Raw genomic sequence first — 21,457 nt, forward strand, 5'->3', positions numbered from 1 at the left:
AATTCGGGCCTTCAGGGGTTTCATTCAGCCCCTAGAATGTGGGTTATGCACCCCTAGCTTAGGGGCAGGGAAAAGACAACTAAGGGGGAACATAATACAGATTTATAAAAGTCTGTATGATGCAGGAAGTGGATGGAGAGAGGTTTTTCTCCCTCTCTCGCAAGACTAGAACTCAGTGGGGTCATCCAATGGAGCTGAATAGTGGGAGATGCAGGACAGACTGAGGGAAGGACTTGTTCCCACAGAACAGAGTTGTGAAGTGGCTGCCGGAGGCCCCTGAAAGGCCTCTGCTTGCCCAGGTGGAAGGGGTCAAGGCAGTTTGGGGGTGATGTCTTTGCCCAGGTGGCTACTCCCCCCACAACTTGAGAATCACAGCAACTGCCAGAGGCCCCTGAAGAACTCTACCTGAGACAGCTGTATCAAACACCCACCCTCTCTTTCTCCTTCTCTAAATCTAATTTCCTTTTATTCTGTTTATTCTCCCCATCCCCAGCTGCCCCCCTTTCCTTCTCCTGTTCCCTCTGGAATTGCTGCTTCCTCATCCATATAGCAGTCGCAGTCCATGATCTTTTCCATTCTTGGTCCCTCAAGCTACTTCCCCCACGGAAAACGAATACATGTTACCCTAAGCCAAAGAATACTAATTGAAATAGTGATATTTTCCAGCAGTCATTCCAACCAGTCCTTCTGAAAGACTGTTGGTTTTTTTCTCTCTCTTCCCTTCCCATCACTTTTTCTTCGTGTGTTGTGACTTTTTAGATTGTAAGTCTGTGGGCTGGGACTAACTTGCTTTACCTACGGCAGGTAAACTGCTCTAGGAGCCTTTTTGGCTGAGGAGCAGAAGAAAAATACTTTGAATGAATGAATGAATATTCTTCCCCCGCCCATCCTCCGTTATCTCCCTGTGTCTGTTTTAGAATTTAAGCCCTTGTGGCAAGGACCTGACACACCTGTTCTTTGCAATGCACCATGTACACAGATGCTGCTAGATTATTATTATATTTATATCCCATCTTTTTTCCTCGGAGGAACATAAGATGGCTCACATGGCCCTCCTCCTCCTCTCCATTTTATCCTCACAACAACCCTGTGAGGTAGGTTAGGCTGAGAGTCAGTGACTGGCCCAAAGTCACCCAGGGAGCTTCATGGCTGAGTGGGGACATGAACTCAGGTCTCCTGGGTCCCAGTCTGACACTAAGCATTACACTACATCAGCTCTTCTTCTTCTTCTTCTTCTTCTTCTTCTTCATCATCATACTTTATTCATTTCATTTCTATACTGCCCAATATCCAAAGCTCTCTGGGCAGTTCACAAAACCACACAGTGCAGCATAAAACAATATAAACTATGAAAGCTAAAAACCACAATAATAGTACAACCAGAATAAAACCTAGCAGCAATGCAGAGATTTAAAATACAGGCTTAAAACAGTAAAGCTAAAAGATTAGGAGGCTAAAATGCTAAAATACTGGGAGAATAAAAAGGTCTTCACCTGTCACCAGAAGGAGTACAATGTAGGTGCCAGGCAAACCTCTCTAGGGAGCTCATTCCACAGCCAGGGTGCCACAGCAGAAAAGGCCCTCTTCCTGGTAGCCACCCACCTCACTTCCTTGGCAGGAGCTCATGGAGAAGGACCATTGAGGATGATCTTAGGGTCCGGGCAGGCACATATGGGAGGAGGTGCTCCTTCAGATAACCTGGCCCCAAGTGGTTAATGTTTATTTTTATTGTAATAATGGACTTCTCTTCCATGTGATGTAGTGCTGGCCACTAGCTCACATGGCCTTTAGAGACATTGGGGTTTAGAGACATTCCTGGAGGATGAGGCTATCATCCAGGAATAGGGGCTACTAGTCACAACTGCTGTCAAAGAAAACGTCCATGTTCAGAGGCAGTATAATTCTGCACATCCATTGCTGCCGTCTGCTGCCTTCCTGTCCTGCTCCCGGGCTTCCTTGGGGCAGCCGCTTGGCAACTGTGGGAAACAGCCTGTTGGACTGAGCGGACTGTTCGTCCTACTCCCCACACAGATGGTTTGGGGGGTGCCCGGGAAAGCTCGTTTTTCCTTTCTAAGAGGGGCTCAAGGGGTTAAACGCACAGAGCTCCTTGGGCTAGAGAGGCCGCAGAAGCTGAAGGAGGGGAGGTGTGAAAAGAGGAGGAAGCGCTTTCCTGTTCTCCCCCCGCCCCCATTTCTGCTGAGAAACGTGGAGAGAGCGGGACTGGGAGGCTGCGGGAGGGTTCCGCAGCCGGGTGCCTTGCAAAGGCTGCCAGCAGCAAGGTCAGGTGAGTCGAAGCGAGGAGGGGGACTCTGGATCCTGGGGTGGGGGGGAGTGGGTCGGTGGGCAGGGATAAAATGCAGGCGATTGCCGGGGGTCCATGGCTGGAGAGAGCAAGAGAGGGAGGCTGAAAGGTTTCCAGTGCAGAAGCAGCTGCAGGATGCAGAAAACCTCTAGATCAGCCTTCCCAACCTGGCGCCCTCCAGCTGTGTTGGACTCCAACTCCCATTAACCCCAGCCACCATAGCTATTGGGCAGGGTTGCTCGAGATCACAGGGTGCCTGCGTAGATGCATCCCGCAGGGTCGTTCTCACTCTTCTTACAATCCGTCCAGCTCTATGCAATCAAGCCAAGGGCACAGAAGCACCTTCCCCAACCCGGTGGGGAATCCCATAATCCCATAGGTGGCTGGGGGATTATGGGAGTTCCAGCCCCAACACATCTGGAGGAGGGCACCGGGTTGGGAAAGGCATGCATGCAAGAATGCCTGCTTCCGGGTTAATTTCAAGGTGAGGGCTCTTACCCTAGGAAAGCACTATATGGCCTGAGATACCTGACTCCCTCTCTGATCATGGAGATCCAGTAATGGATTTCTGCTGAGCCAGCCAGCTCCTTTCAGTGACTAGATTGGCCTTATTAATAGGGCTGCTCTCTATAGCTGCATCTGTGGAATTAATGTCCACATGGCAAGTTCCAGAGGGCTAGGCGGGCTACCCCTTTGGGAAAAGGAACGGAGAGTCTCATGGCACCTTAAAGGCCTATCACATTATATAAATGTGCTGGATTGTAAGGTACAAGGAGGTACCTTGTTTAACCTCCAAGTCTGACAAGAGTTATTGCAACAGTAGCTTTGATGGACAGAAACCCATGTCCTAGGATGCCTGAAGCATTCTCACCAACTGACAGAAGTGGATTTTAGGCTGTGTCCGCACGATAAACATCTTATGTGTGTTTAGACAGAAAAAAGCCCTACAACTCCCAGCATTCTCCAGCCAGCCATTGCTGGAGCAAGCTGGGAATTGTAGGATTTTTTCTGTCTAAACATGCACAGGATTGCGCCCTTAGACTCAAAGGTCCTCCAAAACATTTGTTGTTTTTAAAATATTGTACAGGGCTTGCATCCAAAGCCTTGGGGAAGATTTTTTTTCAAAAGAAAAATGTTGGTGATTTTAAACATTTTTACAGCACTGTTTGCTGAATTTATGTGGCTGTTGGAAGAAATTCCGATCTGCTGCACAGGGAGGGGGGCGGGGATTTTAGTGTTTACAATGTTTTTAGTCTGTTGCAGAAAAATCGGCAGAAAAGAAACAGTTTGTCTGTCACATACATGTAATTCGTCCGATGCATTAATTTGAGGAAAGGTTACAGTGTTTGGAGATTTTTTAATTTAGAAAAAAAGGCAAATGATGGGGGACATGATAGAGGTGTAAAAAATAATGCATGGTGTGCAGAAAGTGATAAAACTATCTAAAGTTAATGGTCTCCACCACATCTTATGGCAGAGAATTCCACAGTTTTAACAATGTGCTGTGTGAAGCCCTTCTTTTTGCCTGTCCTGAATCTCCCACCATTCGGCTTCATTGGATGACCCTGGGTTCTAGTAATGTGAGAGAGGGAGATAGACTGTTTCCACTTTCTCCACACCACACATAATTTTATGCACCTCTATCATGTCCCTCTTGCCTTTTTTCTAAGCTAAGCAGCCCCAAATGTTGTAACCTTTCCTCATAAGGGAGTTGCTGCAGCCCCTTGATCATTTTAGGGCGCAATCCTATGTGGTCCGCCCTGGGAACTTGTAAGCCTCCAAACTTGGAGGCTTACGAGTATCCTATGCAGAGCAGAGTGGGAGGCGCATTTTGCCTCTCACTCTGCATTTAAGCTAACTGTCTAGCAAAAAGGCTTCTGGGAAGGGGAGGGAAGGAGGCTGGGACAGCCATAGGATTATGGCTGCTGCCCTGGTCTCCTCCCCTGCCCTCCCCGAGAACGTCCCCTTTCCCCATCTCCACGCTCTGTTTTCTGAGTGTGGAGAGGTAGCCAGCACAGTTCTCTCTGCGCCAGATACAGGTGGGTGGGTGGGAAATACAGTTTCCTGTATCCGAAATCCAAGCCATGTTTCCGACCTGAGAGCCAGAAAATCAAACAATCCTATGTCTCCCAGATGCTGTCTTGGGGGCATAGGATTGCTCTCTTAGTTGCCCTTTTTCTGCACCTTTCTTGGCACTACAATATCCTTGTTGAGATGCGGCAATCAGAATCTCCCCCACACACAAAAAACGAAATGCAGGAGTCACGAATAATGAAGGCAAATGAGTACCAACAGTGACATGGCCACAGGACATGTGATGTTAAGGTTTTACATTCATTATTTTACCACATGCTGATTGCAACTAGATTTGTGTTAAAATGACCGGGTAACAGCCACTAATGGACTTAATGCAACTAACTCATGATGGGAGTAATCCAGAATGGGTTTGCATGATCTTATTTTCCAGCTATCACTGTGCACATTTATAACTTATATTCTGCATGTACTTTTCAAAGAGCCCATTATTGTCACTTCTGCACATACTTTCTTTGTAGCCTGTAACTAACAATTTGCAACTGAAACAGATGTCTCTTGTTCCCATGTTTGCCCGTCCTTCCACTTCCCTCCCTCCCTTCTGCTCTTTCATCTCTCACATTTTACACTGTAAGCTCCTTGGGGCAGGCATTTGTCCTCTTAGAATCATAGAACAGTAGGGTTGGAAGGGGCCTATAAGACCATCGAGTCCAACCCCCTGCTCAATGCAGGAATCCAAGGCAGAGCATCCCTGACAGATGGCTGTCCAGCCTCGTCTTGAACGCCTCCAGTGTGGGAGAGCCCACCACCTCCCTAGGTCATTGGTTCCATTGTCGTATTGCTCTAACAGTCAGGAAGGTTTTCCTGATGTTCACCTGGAATCTGGCTTCCTGTCACTTGAGCCCATTATTCCATGTCCTGCACTCTGGGATGATCGAGAAGAGATGCCGGCCTTCCTCTCTGTGACAACCTTCCAAGTACTTGAGGAGTGCTATCCTATCTCCCCTCAGTCTTCTCTTCTCCAGGCTAAACATGCCCAGTTCTTTCAGTCTCTCTTCATAGGACTTTGTTTCCAGTCCCCTGAACATCTTTGTTGCCCTCCTCTGAACCCTCTCCAGCTTGTCTGCTTCCTTCTTAAAATGTGGTGCCCAGAACTGGACACAGTACTCCAGATGAGGCCTAACCAGTGCTGAGTAGAGGGGAACTAGTACTTCCCGGGATTTGGAAGCTATGCTTCTATTAATGCAGCCCAAAAGAGCATTGGCCTTTTTTGCAGCCATATCACATTGTTGCCTCATATTCAGCTTGTGCTCGACAACAATTCCAAGATCCTTCTTGCTTGTAGTGTTGTTGAGCCAAGTGTCGCCCATCTTGTAACTGTGCATTTGGTTTCCCTTTCCTAGGTGCAGAACTTGGCATTTATCCCTATTAAATGTCATTCTGTTGGTTTGTGCCCAGCACTCCAGTCTACCAAGATAACTTTGAATTTTTTAACCTCTTGCCCTCTGTAAAGCACCATACACAGAGTGGAGGAGGAGGAGGAGGATGGTGATAATAAAAAATACCTTCTTAAAAATATACGTTTTTATTGTTTTTTTAAAACATGTGTTGCAAGTAAGTTACATAAACAACCAGCATGGAAAGACAGGCCAGAGAGAGAATCGCACTACATTTTCAAGGTCCTGATTTTATGCTATAGAAATGAGGGACTGAGCTGCTTTAAGCGTGTTTAAAATGTGTATCTGGAGCGTGTTGCTACTCCACGTTATCGCAGCTATTTCAGACTTGGAACGTATAACCAACCTGTTGCAAATGTTATGCCCCTTGCCGCTGCTTTTTAGAACCTCTGATCTGACTGCCTCGCCTCCAGCGACACGCAAGCAGCCGCTTTCTGCACCAGCGGATGTTTCTGAGCCATCTTCAAGGGCAGCCCATGTACAGGGGAGAGCAGAAACATCCGGAGTACAGGGGACGGGAATAAACACCACCACCCTTCAGTGGAGGCCGGTGGCTCCAATGTCAGTGGGGCAATGAATCTGCTCCGGGTTTCAGTCAGAACCCTAAAGGAGCTCTCCAAGGTGTCCCCTTTGGATAGCTCCTTTAGAGTTGTGACAGCCCAGAACGGATGCGCCGTCCCACTGACATTGGAGCCACCAGCCTCCGCTGCCACCCTGGTCTCTGTTGCAACTTTGAGGACTGCACCGGCGTGGGAGAGTGGCGCACGGGAGAGGTCAGCTGCTGCAGGCTGTAAGAAATCTGGTTGTTTTCTGTACTTTCTGTTCTTGCCGTAGCTGTTTGCACTTTGCAGTGTTTAATAAAGCCTCAGTGCATAGGAGAGGTTTAGTGTATTTGGCCGTGATTTACACATTACTGATAAATCATAAGAACGTAAGAAGAGCCCTGCTGGATCAGACCAGGGGTCCATATAGTCCAGCGTTCTGTTCGCACAGCAGCTGCCCAAGGGAAGCCCACAAGCAGGACACGAGTGCATCAGCACCCTCCCGCCCATGTTCCCAGCAACTGGTGTACATAGGCACACTGCCTCTGATACTGGAGGAAGCACATAGCCATCAGGACTGGTAGCCACTGACAGCCTTCTCCTCCAGGAATTTGTCCAATCCCTTTCTGAAGCCATCCAAATCGGATGCGTGAAGAAGTCCTCCCCTTTATCTGTCCTGAATCTCCCACCAATCATCCTCATGGGATGACCCCACTGGATTCTAGTATTTTGAGAGAGGGGGGAAATGTCTCCCTCTCCACATTCTCCACACCATGCATCATTTTGTAGACCTCTGTCATGTCTCCCCTTAACCTCCTTTTTTCCAGGCTAAACAATCCCAGCTGTTGTAACCTTCCCTCAATCATTTCAGTGGCCCTTTTCTGCAACTAAAATGTTTGCAGAAATAATAATTGATGTTGTGCTGTAAGGGTTGATTTTGCCTATTTTGTAATTAATTTGAAATGCTTTAATGTTCGTAGTAGTGAAATGCATTGTTTGAGTTGTTTATTATTGTAATGATATTCTATTGTAATAATGTATCGGGATTCTTTCTTGTTTTTGTATTGCTGTTGTGCTGTTGTTTGGGCACTTTTTGTGGAAAAGCGGCATATAAATTAAATTACATGGGGCGATGATGATCCAACCCAATGAGTCTCTGTTTATGACAGCTACAGGTTGTTGTGCTGACGTTTTGATGGAGGTGTTACCTGAAAAAAACAAAATGACACCACAGGAGACGGATGTTTTGTGCTATATGTTCAGTTCATATTTGCTTCGCGGTCATTAACACTCCGTTTCCTTTTCAGTCCTGGAAGTGCAGCTCGGAAGCAAAATGTCGGAACGGGAGCCCTCAGGACCCAAACCAGAGGAGGGGCCAGAGGCAGGAGGCAGAGACCCTCACGTTGCCCAAGTCGCGGGGTTTCTGACTGAGGGAGGCCTGCCACAAATTAAGCAGGAACTGGAGGAGGAGCCACAGCAGAGCTGGGAATCGCAGTGGCAAGAATTCCTGAAGAAAGTGGAGTCACCCCACCAAGGGAAGAGCGGCTCACCGCAGCCTGAGCCAGAGGCTGATACAAAGGCGTTCCAGACCTCCTTGAAGAGAGTAGCTGATGCCAGCCAGCGTCCTGGAGGAGAGCCTGCTGCCCGCGCCCATCCTGATGCCTGCGCAGAAGCCCGGGAGGCCTACAAAAACTTGGAGCCTCATGTGAAAGTGAAGGAAGAGATTCTGGATGAGGAGGAGGCGGGCTTGGAGATGCGGCGGCACCGGTACTTCAGTCAGTTCTGCTGCCAGGGTGCTGATGGGCCACAAGAGGTATTCAGCCAACTCCAGGGCCTTTGCCCGTCAGTGGCTATGGAGCCAAAGAGGGGTGGAGATGGAGGCAGCCTAGTAAATAAGCCTGCAGGGTCCTACCCTGCATAATCTTAGTGGCCGTCATCGCTCTGCTGGCTGCAGAGGAAGGCAAGCCCCCTCCGCCCCTCTCCAGCCAGTATGGAAATGCAGCCGAGTAGCCTCTTAGCTGGCCAGGACAAGCCAACCAACCCTGCTTCTTATCAAGCAGACAGGATCCATCCCTCCTGAGCCAGCATGCTCTGGTTCTGTGCTTCTTTTAGGGAATGTATTTATTACATTTATTATTTATTATATCCCACCTTTCTTCCATTGTGGAACTCAAGGTGGATACATCTGGTTCCCAGGTGGTCTCCCCTCCAAGCGCTGATCAGGCCCAGACCTTCAGCAAGGTGGCTGCCTCATGTGCCTTCAGACTATGCCCTGGGACCACTGGAGGGAAGATAATGTTGGACTCGAGAGGCCTTGGGTCTGATCCAGCACGGTTTTTCTCATTTCCATAAGAACATAAGAAATCTGCGCTTAGTCACTTCCTGCCTTCGTGAGATTAGATACGGGGTGCAGAAGAAGCCCAGGCTGTATTTTTACCACTTCTCTTGCAAGAGGCCAGCTCAGTTAGGGGCCGCTCAGAGTGCTTGGGGTGGAGAGCAGAGCTGGGGTCCTGCATCCTCCAGAACATCTTGGCATCTGTGACTCGCATCTCTGTTTTCTGTTTCAGATGCCAGGGCCCCTGGGCGACGTGGTGGTCAAATCCCCCAAACTGGAAGAGGATTCCTTGGACATCGTGGCGTTACAGCTCCCTCTGGAGGTCAAGCAGGAGAGTGACGGGGAGGCAAGCTCACCAGGTAAGGGATCTCTTCTCAATCCTTGCAAAAGGCTCTGGGATGGATTTCTTCTGTCTTGTGGAAACAGCCTGCAGTGCGAGCCTGCACAGCCTGTCACTCAGCGACCCAAGTGCAGGTCACTGGGGCAGCGACCAAAGCTCAGTGGTAGACAGTGGTGGAGTGGTAAATGTTGAATTGCAGGCACTCATCGTGACAGTCCCACTAGCCATGCCTTCGAGGAGAAGCCAGAAATTGCCAGCAGCTGTGTAGATCCATATCAGCAAACCAGTTCTAGCAGTTTTCATCTCCACCAGGACCAGGTCTTCTGCAAAGTTACTGGGTCTTAGTGAAGGGAGAAAGGGGGTTGCCCTTACACTGCTTAATAAAATAAACTAAGCGGTTTACATATAACAATAGTAAAATCACAGCTTAAAATACACTATTACGAACAAGTTCAGCTACAATAACAATAAAAGCAATTTTTAAAAAACCAACGGAATGGAGCAGCGTCATGATTAATTGTGACTAATTGCAAAGCAGAGAAAGCCTGCTTAAACAACGCCTTTAAAACATTCCACATTTTCAGCCTCCCAAACTGCATGGGGGAGGGCTTTTCAGAGGGAAGGTGCCAGTACGGAGAATACTCTGCTTCCAAGATGTTATGTGGCAACATTATCTTGGTTGCGGAATGACCAGCAAGGCCTATACAAATAACAGCACTTTTCAAAAACCTGAAGGGCTGTCATATGGTAGAGGCAAAGACTTGTTCTCTGCTCCCATAGAGGGCAGGGCTAGATCTAATGGGCTTAAGTCAGAAGATGTTTAAGTTACAGGAGCGGAAATTTTGGTTGAACCTTAGAAGGACGTTCTTTATGGTGAGAGCTGTCAACAATGGAAGTATTGGGTGGAGGGGTTCCCTCTTGTTGGAGGTCTCCGAGGAGAGGCTAAACAGCCATCTGTTAGGGATGCTCAGCTCTGGAGATGACTTCAGAGACCCCTTCCAGCTCTTACGATGCTATGATTCATATGTGAAGCTGCTCACAATTGTTTTTATCGGTTGGCAAGTATGTACCAAAATGTAGTGATCTCCCCAGTCACTGAGGTCTTCTGAAGAGGCTCTCCTGGTGGTCCCACATGGGCCAAAGATCCACTTGGAAACCACCAGGGGCAGGGCCTTTAATGTGTTGGCTCCCGTCCTGTGGAATGCCCTCCCAGTTAAGATCAGGCATGTGCCTACATTACTATGTTCTCGCCATTTACTGAAAACATTTCTTCTCAGGCAAGGATTTCCTGACTAATTACTAAATTCCAGGCACTGTTTTATTGATGCGCCTTCTTTTATTATAAATACTTTGTATTTTCGTTTGTTGTATACCGCTCCAATATCTTTTGATGGGGAGCAGTTTATAAATTCTGTAATAAATAAAATAACTAACATAACTTTAACCAAATGTAACTTTAAATAAATAAATGGCTCTCTGTTTGTCCCAGAATGTGACAGGCAAGTGCTGAAGAATGAGGAAGAGACCTTTCAGCTGGAAAGACCAGGGGAAATGGGTGCCTGCGAGGTGCCATTGGAAGGAGCTGAAGAGATGTGTTTCTGGGGTCCTGAGATGGACGTGAAGCCTGGAAGTCCACAGGGACCCGAATGGCATCAAGGGAAGAGAGCAAAGCAAGCTTTCCTGTATGAGGAAGGTGACCAAAACCTACATGAATCTTTCCAGTGTAGGAAACAGATGGGTACTAACAGTGGGCTGAGATGGCACCAGGCCATCGACTTCCCCGAGAGTCAGCAGATGCGAGCGAAGGACAAATTGCACAAATTCACACACTGCGGGAGAAACTCAACCAGCAAAGCATCCCTTATTTCACCCGAGAGGACCCACGCGGGACGGAAAACGTACATCTGCTCCGAGTGCGGGAAGAGTTTTGGTTGGAGAACAAATCTTGTTAAGCACAAGAGGATCCACACGGGAGAGAAGCCGTACCAATGTTCTAACTGTGGCAAAAGCTTCAATGCAAAATCCACCCTCATTAAACACGAGAGGTCCCACACTGGCGAGAAGCCGTACGAATGCACCGAGTGCGGGAAAGCCTTCGGGGAAAAGGGGATCCTCGTGAAGCACCTAAGGATCCATACGGGAGAAAAGCCGCACAAATGTTCAGACTGTGGCAAAAGCTTCATTGAGAGGGGCGCCCTTATTAAGCACGAGAGAACCCACACGGGAGAGAAGCCGTACGAGTGCTCTGAGTGCGGGAAGACCTTCCGGATCAGCTGTCACCTTAAACTCCACAAAAGGACGCACACAGGAGAGAAGCCACACAAGTGCTTGGATTGCGGCAAAAGCTTCAGTGAGAGAGCCTCTCTTGTCAAGCACGAGAGGACCCACACGGGAGAGAAGCCGTACGAGTGCTCCGAGTGTGGGAAGAGTTTCCGGATCAGCTTCCAGCTCGTGATTCACAAAAGGACGCACACGGGCGAGAAACCTCACGAGTGCTCTGACTGCGGCAACAGCTTCCGGGAGATTGCCTCCCTCATTAAACACAAGAGGACCCACACGGGGGAGAAGCCGTACGAGTGCTCCGAGTGCGGGAAGAGCTTCCGGACCAGCTTCCAGCTGAAGACGCACAGGAGGACGCACACAGGGGAGAAACCGTATCAGTGCTTGGACTGCGGGCAGAACTTCAGCCAGAGATCACGCCTCGTGATACACGAGCGGACCCACACAGGAGAGCGACCGTATGGCTGCTCTGAGTGCGGGAAAAGCTTTGTCTCGAGCTCTCACCTGAGGAAACACGCCGTCGTCCACACAGGAGAGAAGCCACATAAGTGCTCGTACTGCGAGAAGAGCTTCAGTAAGAAATCCAACCTTGTTGTACATGAGAGGATCCATACTGGAGAGAAGCCGTATGAATGCTCGGTGTGCGAGAAAAGATTCTGTAGTTCCTCTGTTTTTCATAGACACATGAAAATCCACCCGGGAGAGACATCCTAGGGGTATCCAGATCCTAGGAAAGGCTCTGACACGAAAACCCAGAGATGGAGGGGAAACTCCCAGTAATAAAACTAGAATGAGGAGATAGATCAGTGGGTTTGTAATGAATTGACATTTATTAAAACATTCCATAGGGAAGGGTTGTTGCTCAGTGGCATGTTGAAGGTCCCAGGTAGGGCTGAGAAAGACCCCTGCCTGAAACCCTGGAGAGCTGCTGCCCATCAGTGTAGTCAAACCCGAGCTACATGGACCGATGTTCTAACTCTGGACAAGGCAGCTTTCTATGTACGTTATGTCACTTTTCCCCATTACAGAATAAACGGGTATGTTTTCAAGAAGGAACCTAAACCGCCAATGACCAGTTTGTTCAGAGGCCCAGTGAGGGCAGCTACTCTTTGATTCTGTGCTGCAGCCTTACACAGTAAAGTGCATTCAGCTATGGAATACTGTTCAGTATGGGAGAGCAGAAAAATTCAGATTCCCTTAGCGGTGCCCTCAAAGATCTACAACCATTCTTTACACTCCAGTATTTACTAATCGCTCCCGCAGGGGTCAATCCAGGGGTAACACCTATTTTAGACATTTAAGGTATAATCCTATGCATGTTTAGACAGAAGTAAGGCCTACAAATCCCATGCTGGTGGGGCATGCTGGGAGTTGTAGGCCATTTTTCTGTCTAAATATGCATAGGATTGTGCCCTTAACTTCTTTACCTACTACATATAAACTCCCAGATGATTTCTTCTTCTTCTTTTTAGAATTCGTGTGTTTGGGGGCAAGATGTAGAATTGGGAACATGTTTAGAAATTACTACAGCACAGAAAAGTTTATATTGGATATTTGACGAAGTGTACAAGGCAGGAATTTCGGAACAGGTCTGCAGACCTATCAGGGTGAAATCCCTGGAAGGCCCTGCCCCTTCCCCTGGCCACGCCCCTTCCCCTGGCCACACCCCTTCCCCTGGCCACACCCCTTCCCCCAGCCGCTGTTTAGTGCTTTCCTGGCTTTTGTGCGGTTTCCTCCCCATTCTAAAAGGTTGAAATGCCCCTCCTAACGCATAGTTACTGGCAGGAAGAACTTTAAGCTTCAATATATTTTTTGTATTTTGGCCCTGCCCCTTTTGCCATCAGCCCCACCCACCACTGGAATGGGGCCCCTGAGAGCTTGTCCAGAATGAAATTCAACCCTCAGGCTGAAAGAGGTCCAACCACCCTGGACTGGGGTTGAAGGCTATATTTGCTTGAGGCAAACCATTCTGTACTGGCTCCCTGCACCCCACTTGCTGGAGAATCTGAAGTATTCTGACTGGAGCGCCCATGGCTACAAGAGGCTGTCCTCTTCAGACAGTCGCCCTCAACGTGATGCCGAAGATGACAGCAGGGGGCAAGGTTGGTGCTGTCCCTCTCACGAGTTTGCTCTACTCAGTTTCGGAATGCCTGAATAGGGCTTGGATTAGTTACTGAATAGGGCCTGGATAGGATCAGTTACTGAATAGGGCTTGGATTAGTTACTGAATAGGGCCTGGGTAGGATCAGTTACTGAATAGGGCTTGGATTAGTTACTGAATAGGGCCTGGATAGGATCAGTTACTGAATAGGGCTTGGATTAGTTACTGAAAGCAGCTTGAGTCTAATCAGTATTTCCAACCCTCCAACCGTAGTAGCCCTATACATACAACCCCTCCCAGCCACATGCATGTACATGTGCACCTGACATCTGAATGGGGAGCAGGACTCCACCCACAGGCCACCCCTCCAAACACTGATATTGCCACAGACCACGTCTCCCGACGGCCATGCATTCTGCATTAATGTGGAAGCGTCTTGCACACATACAGCTGTATGGCTGTAAGGTTCTTTGCAGATCAGTACTGCTGGGAGGATAGGTGCAGTCTCAACAAAAACATACAAGGTGCAAAGGACCTTACAGAACTGCAGTTGATCAATACATAAAAGACGTTCATTTATAGAAGTTCATAATCCTATGTATAAACAAATAAGGCACAATGGATAATGCACACCAAATTACAGAGGAAGTAAATATTTCTAATGCATATGCACTGTATCACATGTAGCAATCAATTCCAAGGCATATGCATCATATCAAACATATCAGTACCATTAAAAAATGTATCAGTCCAACGGAACCCCAGCATATTACCATTTCAACTAGGAATAGTCTGCCTTGGGAGCTATATAGACCACTCTTTTTAATATATAACATACTATGAAAACTGATAGAAGGAAAAAATCCCACTTCCTAAATACTATAATTTTTCAGTGGTGTACTCGTCAACTGAATAAGGCAAAATAGCCAAATATATTATAAACTGTGAGTGAAACAATTCATCTGGAGAAAACATCAATATTGTATCGAATGCAGAAATTCTGTTTTTCTTCAACTCGCTCTTTCCCCAGAACGTACTTGTGTTCCAAAAACCAGTCACCACAAAAGTGATAACACTGCCACAGCAGTCACCACACACATACGCACACGCACAAATGCTTAGTGTAGCCATGTGCGGGGATGTTTGCAAGTCATGCTTCCTTCTTATTTATTTTATTTATTATTATTACACTTATATCCCACCTATCTTCCATGATAGAATCACAGAATCATAGAATAGTAGGGTTGGAAGGGGCCTACAAGACCATCAAGCCCAACCCCCTGCTCAATGCAGGAATCCAAGTCAGAGCATCCCTGACAGATGGCTGTCCAGCCTCATGGAAGTCAAGGTGGCTACATGCAGTTCCCAGGTAGTCTCCCCTCCAAGCACTGACCAGACCCAGACCTGCTTAGCTTCAGCAAGGTGGCTGCCTCATGTGCCTTCAGACCATGTCTTGCGACCTTCTGCCCTGTCCCCTTTTCCCAGCCACTGATTGGCGGTTTCCTGCCTTTTGTGGAGGAGTTTCCCCCCGATTCTTAAAGGTTAAAATACCTCTCCTAAGGCTTAGTTACTGCCAATGAAAGCTTTAATCTAAAATATGGTGACATTTTGACTTGCCCTGTTTTGCCTTTGGCCTTGCCCGCCCATGGACTGCGTCCTCCGTGAGCTTATCCAAACCTGAATTTTGTCCTAAGGCTGAAAAAGGTTCTGCACCCCTGCCTCACCCTAAAGGAGCTATCTGAGGTGCTGAGCCCTAGCCCCAGAATGGGTTCCTCATTCTTGGATGGCTCCTTTAGAGTTCTGGCTGGTTCTGACTGAAACCCGGAATGGAATCACAGCCCCACTGAAATCGGAGCCACCAGCCTCCACTGCTTGCCTTAAAGGTTAAGCTTCTAACCCAGTCTTATATGTATAACTGAAACAATTATAGAATCTTAGAATAGTAGGGTTGGAAGGGGCCTCTTCATCGAGCCCAACCTCTTGCTCAGTGCAGGAATCCAAGTCAGAGCATCCCCGACAGATGGCTGTGCAGCCTCGTCTTGAATGCCTCCAGTGTGGGAGAGCCCACCACCTCCCTAGGGAATGGGTTCCATTGTTGTATTGCTCTAACAGTCAGGAAGTTTCACCTGATGTTCAGCTGGAATCTGACATCCTGTAACTTGAGCCCATTATTCCGTGTCCTGCCCTCTGGGATGATGGAGAAGAGATCCTGGCCTTCCTCTCTGTGACAGCCTTTCAAGTACTTGAAGAGCGCCATCATATCTCCCCTCAGTCTTCTCTTCTCAAGGCTAAACATGCCCAGTTCTTTCAGTCTCTCTTCACAGGGCTTTGTTTCCAGTCCGCTGATCATCTTTGTTGCCCACCTCTGAACCCTCTCCAGTTGGTCTGCAAATTGTGTCTTTGTTCCTTGTTTACCACCTGCCTCCACTTCCCTCCTCTTCATCTGTATTCCTTGGGTTGTATCTTCACTTGCAAGCTCTTTCGGGCAGGGAACTCTTGTATTCCGACCAGCAGCATGCACACTGATGGTGCGTAATAGTAATAAGGTGACAAAAACTTTGGTGGACTGGAACCCACTCCATCCACGAAAGCTCCTGCCACAGTTAATCTGCTAAAGGCCCTTCGCTTCTTCTCCCTCACATCTTCAGTGACCGTGTTCAGGAAAGCAGGGCCCCCACCCAATGCCCCTGTGCGTAACATTAGTATAACAGAGCTCCATGTGCATATAGCTCCCACATGCAATTGGGTCCCTGGAGAAATCGGGGTTCCTGCTTGCATGAAGGTGCCCCCATGTGCATGCAGTTGCTGCACACTAAAGTTAGATGCACGGGCATTCGGGGATGTGGCCAGCAGGTCTGGCGCTGCTTCCCTCTCATGTGAAGAGTACTCATTTTGTTGGGACTTTGTTGAGACTCTGTTGGTTTTGAAATACTTATCTACCTCTCATGCAGGGTAGATACCCAAAGCTTTAGAACTGGCTTTAAAACATTGGTAACTTGAAACCAGGTCTAGGCAACCTGGTGCCCTGCACAGGTTTGAGACTACAGCTCCCATTCTTCTTGACCATTGGCTATGCTAGTTGGGGCTTAGGGGAATTGTAGTCCAAAACACCTGGAGGGCATCAGGTTGCTGACCTCTGCTTTTTTCTCGGCCCTGTTTGCACTGCAGTCACTGGAAGCACTCCACTCCACTGCTTGGGGGAAATAGGATATTTTAGGATGTCTCTTTTTATACTTGTTTGCTTTCAACCATGGCTACCTACCCTGAACTGGTCAGGTGGGAATTTAAATCCTTTAAATTCCTAATGTTTAAATTTAGTTCAGGTTGATTTGCATTGGCTGTACATTTTACGTTGCAATCCTTCTGTTTTTTTCTCATTAAATTTTCCATTCTAAAACTTTGTGTCCCAATTAAGTCTGTCTTCGGGGCATAATTTATTTATGGAATTTGCTGCCATAAGTTGGGGGTGATGGCTAATAAGTGAGATGGCTTTAAAAGGGGGATTTGTAAAATTCATGGAGGAAAAACAGAGGTCTATCAATGGCTACTGGTCGTGATGGCTAAACAGAACCTGCGTGTTTGAAGGCAATATATCTCTGGTCACTATGTTGTGGGGAGCAATGATAGGAGAGAGCTACAGCTCTCGTGATCTCACGGCTGTCCCAGAGGCATCTGGTTGCCCGCTGCAAGAAAGTGGCTACTGGAACAGATAGATGTTTGGTCAAGAAAGCTGCCTTATCATGTCTGAGACCGTATAGTTTAGAAAAAAGGCAAGTAAGGGGGGACAGAGATGTACAAAACTATGCATGGTGTGGAGAAAGTGGATCAGGAGACATTTTTCTCCCTCTCCCATAATACTAGAACTCAATGGGGTCATCCCATGAAGCTGAACAGCTGGAGATTCAGGATGGATAAAAGGGAGGACATTGTCACACAGCACATAATTAAACTGTGGAATTTGCTACCACAAGATGTAGTGATGGCCACTAACTTGGACAGCTTAAAAGGGGATTAGGCAAATCCAGAGAGGATAAGGCTATCAATGGCTACTAGTCCTGATGGCTACATACTACCTCCAGTATCGGAGGCAGTGTGCCTATGTGCACCAGTTGCTGAGGAACGTGGGTGGGAGGGTGCTGTTGCCATCATGTCCTGCTTGTGGGTTTCCCTTGGGCAGCTGGTTGGCCACTGTGTGAACAGAATACTGGACTAGATGGATCATTTGTTTGATCCAGCATGGCTCTTCTCACATTCTTATACCAAGTAAGACTATTTATCCATATAGCTTAGTATTGTCAACTGGCAACAGTTCTTTTCTAGCCATACCTGGAAATGACAGGGATTGAACCTGGGAACTTCTACATGCCAAGCATGAGCTATTTTCCCATCCACCTATGGTCTGACACAGTACAGGTCTTCTGTAGAGAGAAGGGGGGTTCTTGTGTGTAGGTCTATGTCAGGACCAGAGCCATGTGCAGCAGTATGCAAATCCACCCCACAAGTGTTTGTATTCTCCCATCGCAGGGTCAGCTGGTCCAAATGGGAGTCTTTGAGGGTATTATGACCAGGTGCAAGCCAGGCAGATGGGGCTCAGAACCATGGGCAGCTCCCTGTGGAGCAAGCCTAGGCTTGGTGGAGGTGGGTCCTCTTGTGCTGCTGGAGTTCCAGGAAATGTGCCATCCAAGTCCAAAGAAGGGCTCTGGAGAGCCACCTTCTCCAGAACCAAGGACCGACCGAGGCCTCACTACTTGCTTGGGTGGCCAGGGTTCCTGGGACACGACAGTTGCTAGGGCTTTGAAACTGGAGCAAGGAGGAAGTGTTGCAGGCTGAAAGAAGTGCTCTGTTGACCAGGCAAAGGCTTCTGGTATTATTTATACCCAGCTCAGCCAATCCGGAGGTTCCGTATTGCCAGCCAATCATAGGGCGAAGCACTGCACACTCTATTCTGTGTCCGGACTCTGCAGGCAAAAAAAGGAGGATGTGCACCATCCCCCTCCCCGTCACGCAATACCTGACAGAGAACCTCTTCTGGTATGAATCTACCTGTAATTTATGATCATCACCTCAGGCCCTCCTCTAAGGGAGGCATGGAGGATGGAAACAAGGGAGGGGGCCTTCTCAGTGGTGCCCCCACCCCATTATGAAACACTCATAATGCCAGTAAAGTCCACCTGGCGCCAACATTGTCATCTTTCTGGCACCAGGTTAAGACTTCCTGATGTTCCCAGGCATTTGTCAGCATATGACAAGATTTTTAATGAGTCATGGGCTTTCCATTGTTGATTGTTACAATCGTTTTATTTGTTTTATATTATTATTTTCATTTATTTAATAGATTTATATACCGCTGAACATATTTAAAAATATCCCTCAGCAGTTATCTTATGATGTTATTGTATTATCTTATTATGTTGTTATATGGAGGGAGCAATCCTATGGCCACTAGCCACTGTCTAGAGGGCCATAGGATTTTTTGATTCCTGGAAACTGAGGTTGGAGCCCTGGCTCTGAGCTCGGTTCCCAGAAACCTCGCTCCCTACTCCTCCCCCACCCCCTCATAGCCAGTGCGGTTCCTTCCATGCCAGCTTCTTCTCTGCGCTAGGAAATGGAGTGTGGAGAGGGTGGAAAGGCCGTGGTCCTGGGGGCAGGGAGGGGAGGAGACTGTGGAAAGCACTTTACAAGGCTTCCTATGTGCCACGTGGCCTCCTTGCCTCCCCTCTGCTCCAAAATTCATGGCTTAGACATGCAAAATTGCATGTTTGGCATTTGGAGGCTGACTACTATCTCCATAGGATTGCACCATAAGTTATTACATTTTATTTTACAGATCTGGGGTGGTCATCAAGGAGGCCCTGTTTCTTGTAGAGGCCAATCAAGCTTCTGAATATGATGGGACCCACAGCAGGGCATCCTCAGCTGATGTCAAACTGTGGGGACATTATTTTGGAACCAGGTTCTTCCTGATATAAACAGGACACACACTGTTTAGGCTGTAAACTTTGGGCATAAGAGGTCAAAGCTCACACACTGAATTGGCCCCAGAAATATACAGGGGGCCACTGGTCTGATATGGCCACAGCAATCCACACCCAACACCAGCCAAGCTGACGAGTTCTTTATGATTTGGCATTCACATGGGCAGTGTCTTAAACTAGGGCCTGGTCCAGCCAGGACCCACACTAACCAGATTTGCGATACCAGTATGACTCAAGTCCACTTGTGTGAAAGAATGATAGAGTTTATTGATGGAAACTGGATGCAGATGGAATAAAAGCAAAGAAAGCTTACACATCCTTAACTCTCAGTCACTCTGGTTCCCGGGGAGTGACGAGCTAAATGAAGCATCTTGAGGCTCACACCTTCCCCCCCTCAGACAAGAACAGGTAACAGGCCAGTTTGCTCAGGATTTTATAGAGGAAGTCTCACTGAGTTAGGAAACTGTCAGGAAGTGCACCCACGCTGTCCCCCCTTTACCAAGGCCTTTCCTTCTTGGAACAGAGAAAGGAGTGTCCTTATGAATTCAGCAAATACAGACCGTGCAGAGTTGTGCAAAGCAACTACTGTGCATTGTCTCTTAGTTTCTGTTAGTAGCAAAAAAATGTGGCCTTCACTTTTATGTGAATTCAGCTATGAGAATTCACTCTAAAATCATGAAAATTGCCAACTGCTCTAGCAAATCAGTATATTTATGCCATTAAACTGCATATGACTCTGGGTAAATTCACACCTGACTGCCCACCATTCTTCCAAAACCAAATCCAATACGGGCAGCCCCACATATCGCTTACAGTCATGTCTAGCCACAAAACTGCTAACATGAAACACTGGCCACATCAATGTCTTCCAAGAGAGATAGCATGGAGTGCTTTCTGAGTCAAAGGCTACGATTGTACAGTTGTGCCCCCAACTCTTTTTACTGTGTTTTTGCTGCATGTCTGACATCAATGTCCCAAGGCCAAAATGGGAAGGTGACGCCTCTGATTTTGAGGGACAGTTGACATCACTAGACCCCTTCAGCTAATCCCTGAAGCAAAGGATGCTTCGGTCAACTTTAGTAGCTCATGCTACTGGATCTTTGTGACGTCACAGAAGTGACGCGGCCAGGGGCTCAAGAGGGATTGCTCATTTAGCTAACCGCCACTTCAGAAGAGAGACCTGCAGCAACAGCATGAGGCAACAGATACTGGGCGATGCATCTCCATGCAGAGAAAACATGAACGGAGGACAAACTACGTTAAAGAACGGAGAGAGAAAGGAGAGAGATGAACAAAGTAAGACATTGCTTAACCTATATAGGAGAAAGGTGGTGGTGTGTTCATTCCCAGTCACATTAAAAATAATGTAGAATTCTTTTTCCATGGGAGATGTGGAATTTCAGGGGCTGTTTAAGGGATACCAGACGAAGATGGCAGCAAAATAGGTTCTGGTATAGGGATCCCCAAAACTCTGTTGTGATGCCAGAAAGAGATCGAGCACACTACATTGTTTAAGCAAATGGAGTATACATAAGTTCATCATTTCCTTCCTGTACCACTGTGCTCATAGAGAACAAAACACATGTCAGCACAACATGGCAAGCATCACTCTTTGTCTTCTTCCAAGGCACATGTTTCCAAAAAGATCTGTGCCAACAGAAAATGTACATGTTGGGTGTGTTGTTCCACTCACCCACTGGATTGAGAACAGACTGGCGGAGGTTGGCTTACAGAGGCGAAATGAAAGGAAACCGGTAGGGATTCATGGATGGAAGCCAGTGGAAGGTGGCGGGTGGAAGCTGGCAGATGATGTTGCCAGACAGAAGCCAGTGAATGTACCTGTCCTGGGGTGATGCTGGCAGTTGGCAGTGGATGAGCTGGCCCACTTACCATCAATTTAGAAGCTTTATTAAAATTACAGGTGCCACTGGCACCTTTCAATAGTCAAAAAGTTGTATGTAAACATCTGAGAATTTAGAGATTTCCCCACATTTTCTCCTGCTTCCCAGAACCATCGGGAATGTGACCTGTGTTTGTGGGAGTTTCAGCCATTGAGCCTAGTACGAGACCGAGAATTTATTATCAGGCCTT

General features: G+C 47.6%; 1 protein-coding gene across 1 annotated transcript in view; it reads left to right on the forward strand.

Annotated features, from left to right (window-relative positions):
* Positions 1-12,632, forward strand: part of LOC146355775 (uncharacterized) — a 32,683-nt gene extending 20,051 nt beyond the window's left edge. The window contains exons 5-8 of the mRNA XM_084829970.1: positions 2,032-2,284; positions 7,643-8,148; positions 8,903-9,029; positions 10,500-12,632. Coding sequence (XP_084686096.1) covers positions 2,032-2,284; positions 7,643-8,148; positions 8,903-9,029; positions 10,500-12,004 — 2,391 coding nt within the window. The 3' untranslated portion in view covers positions 12,005-12,632. The remainder of the gene's footprint in view (positions 1-2,031; positions 2,285-7,642; positions 8,149-8,902; positions 9,030-10,499) is intronic.
* Positions 12,633-21,457: the final 8,825 nt, after the last annotated feature.

This window comes from Heloderma suspectum, chromosome 2, assembly GCF_057233095.1.
Source record: "Heloderma suspectum isolate Gila_16-S chromosome 2, 16-S_ref, whole genome shotgun sequence".
Taxonomy (NCBI): domain Eukaryota; kingdom Metazoa; phylum Chordata; class Lepidosauria; order Squamata; family Helodermatidae; genus Heloderma; species Heloderma suspectum.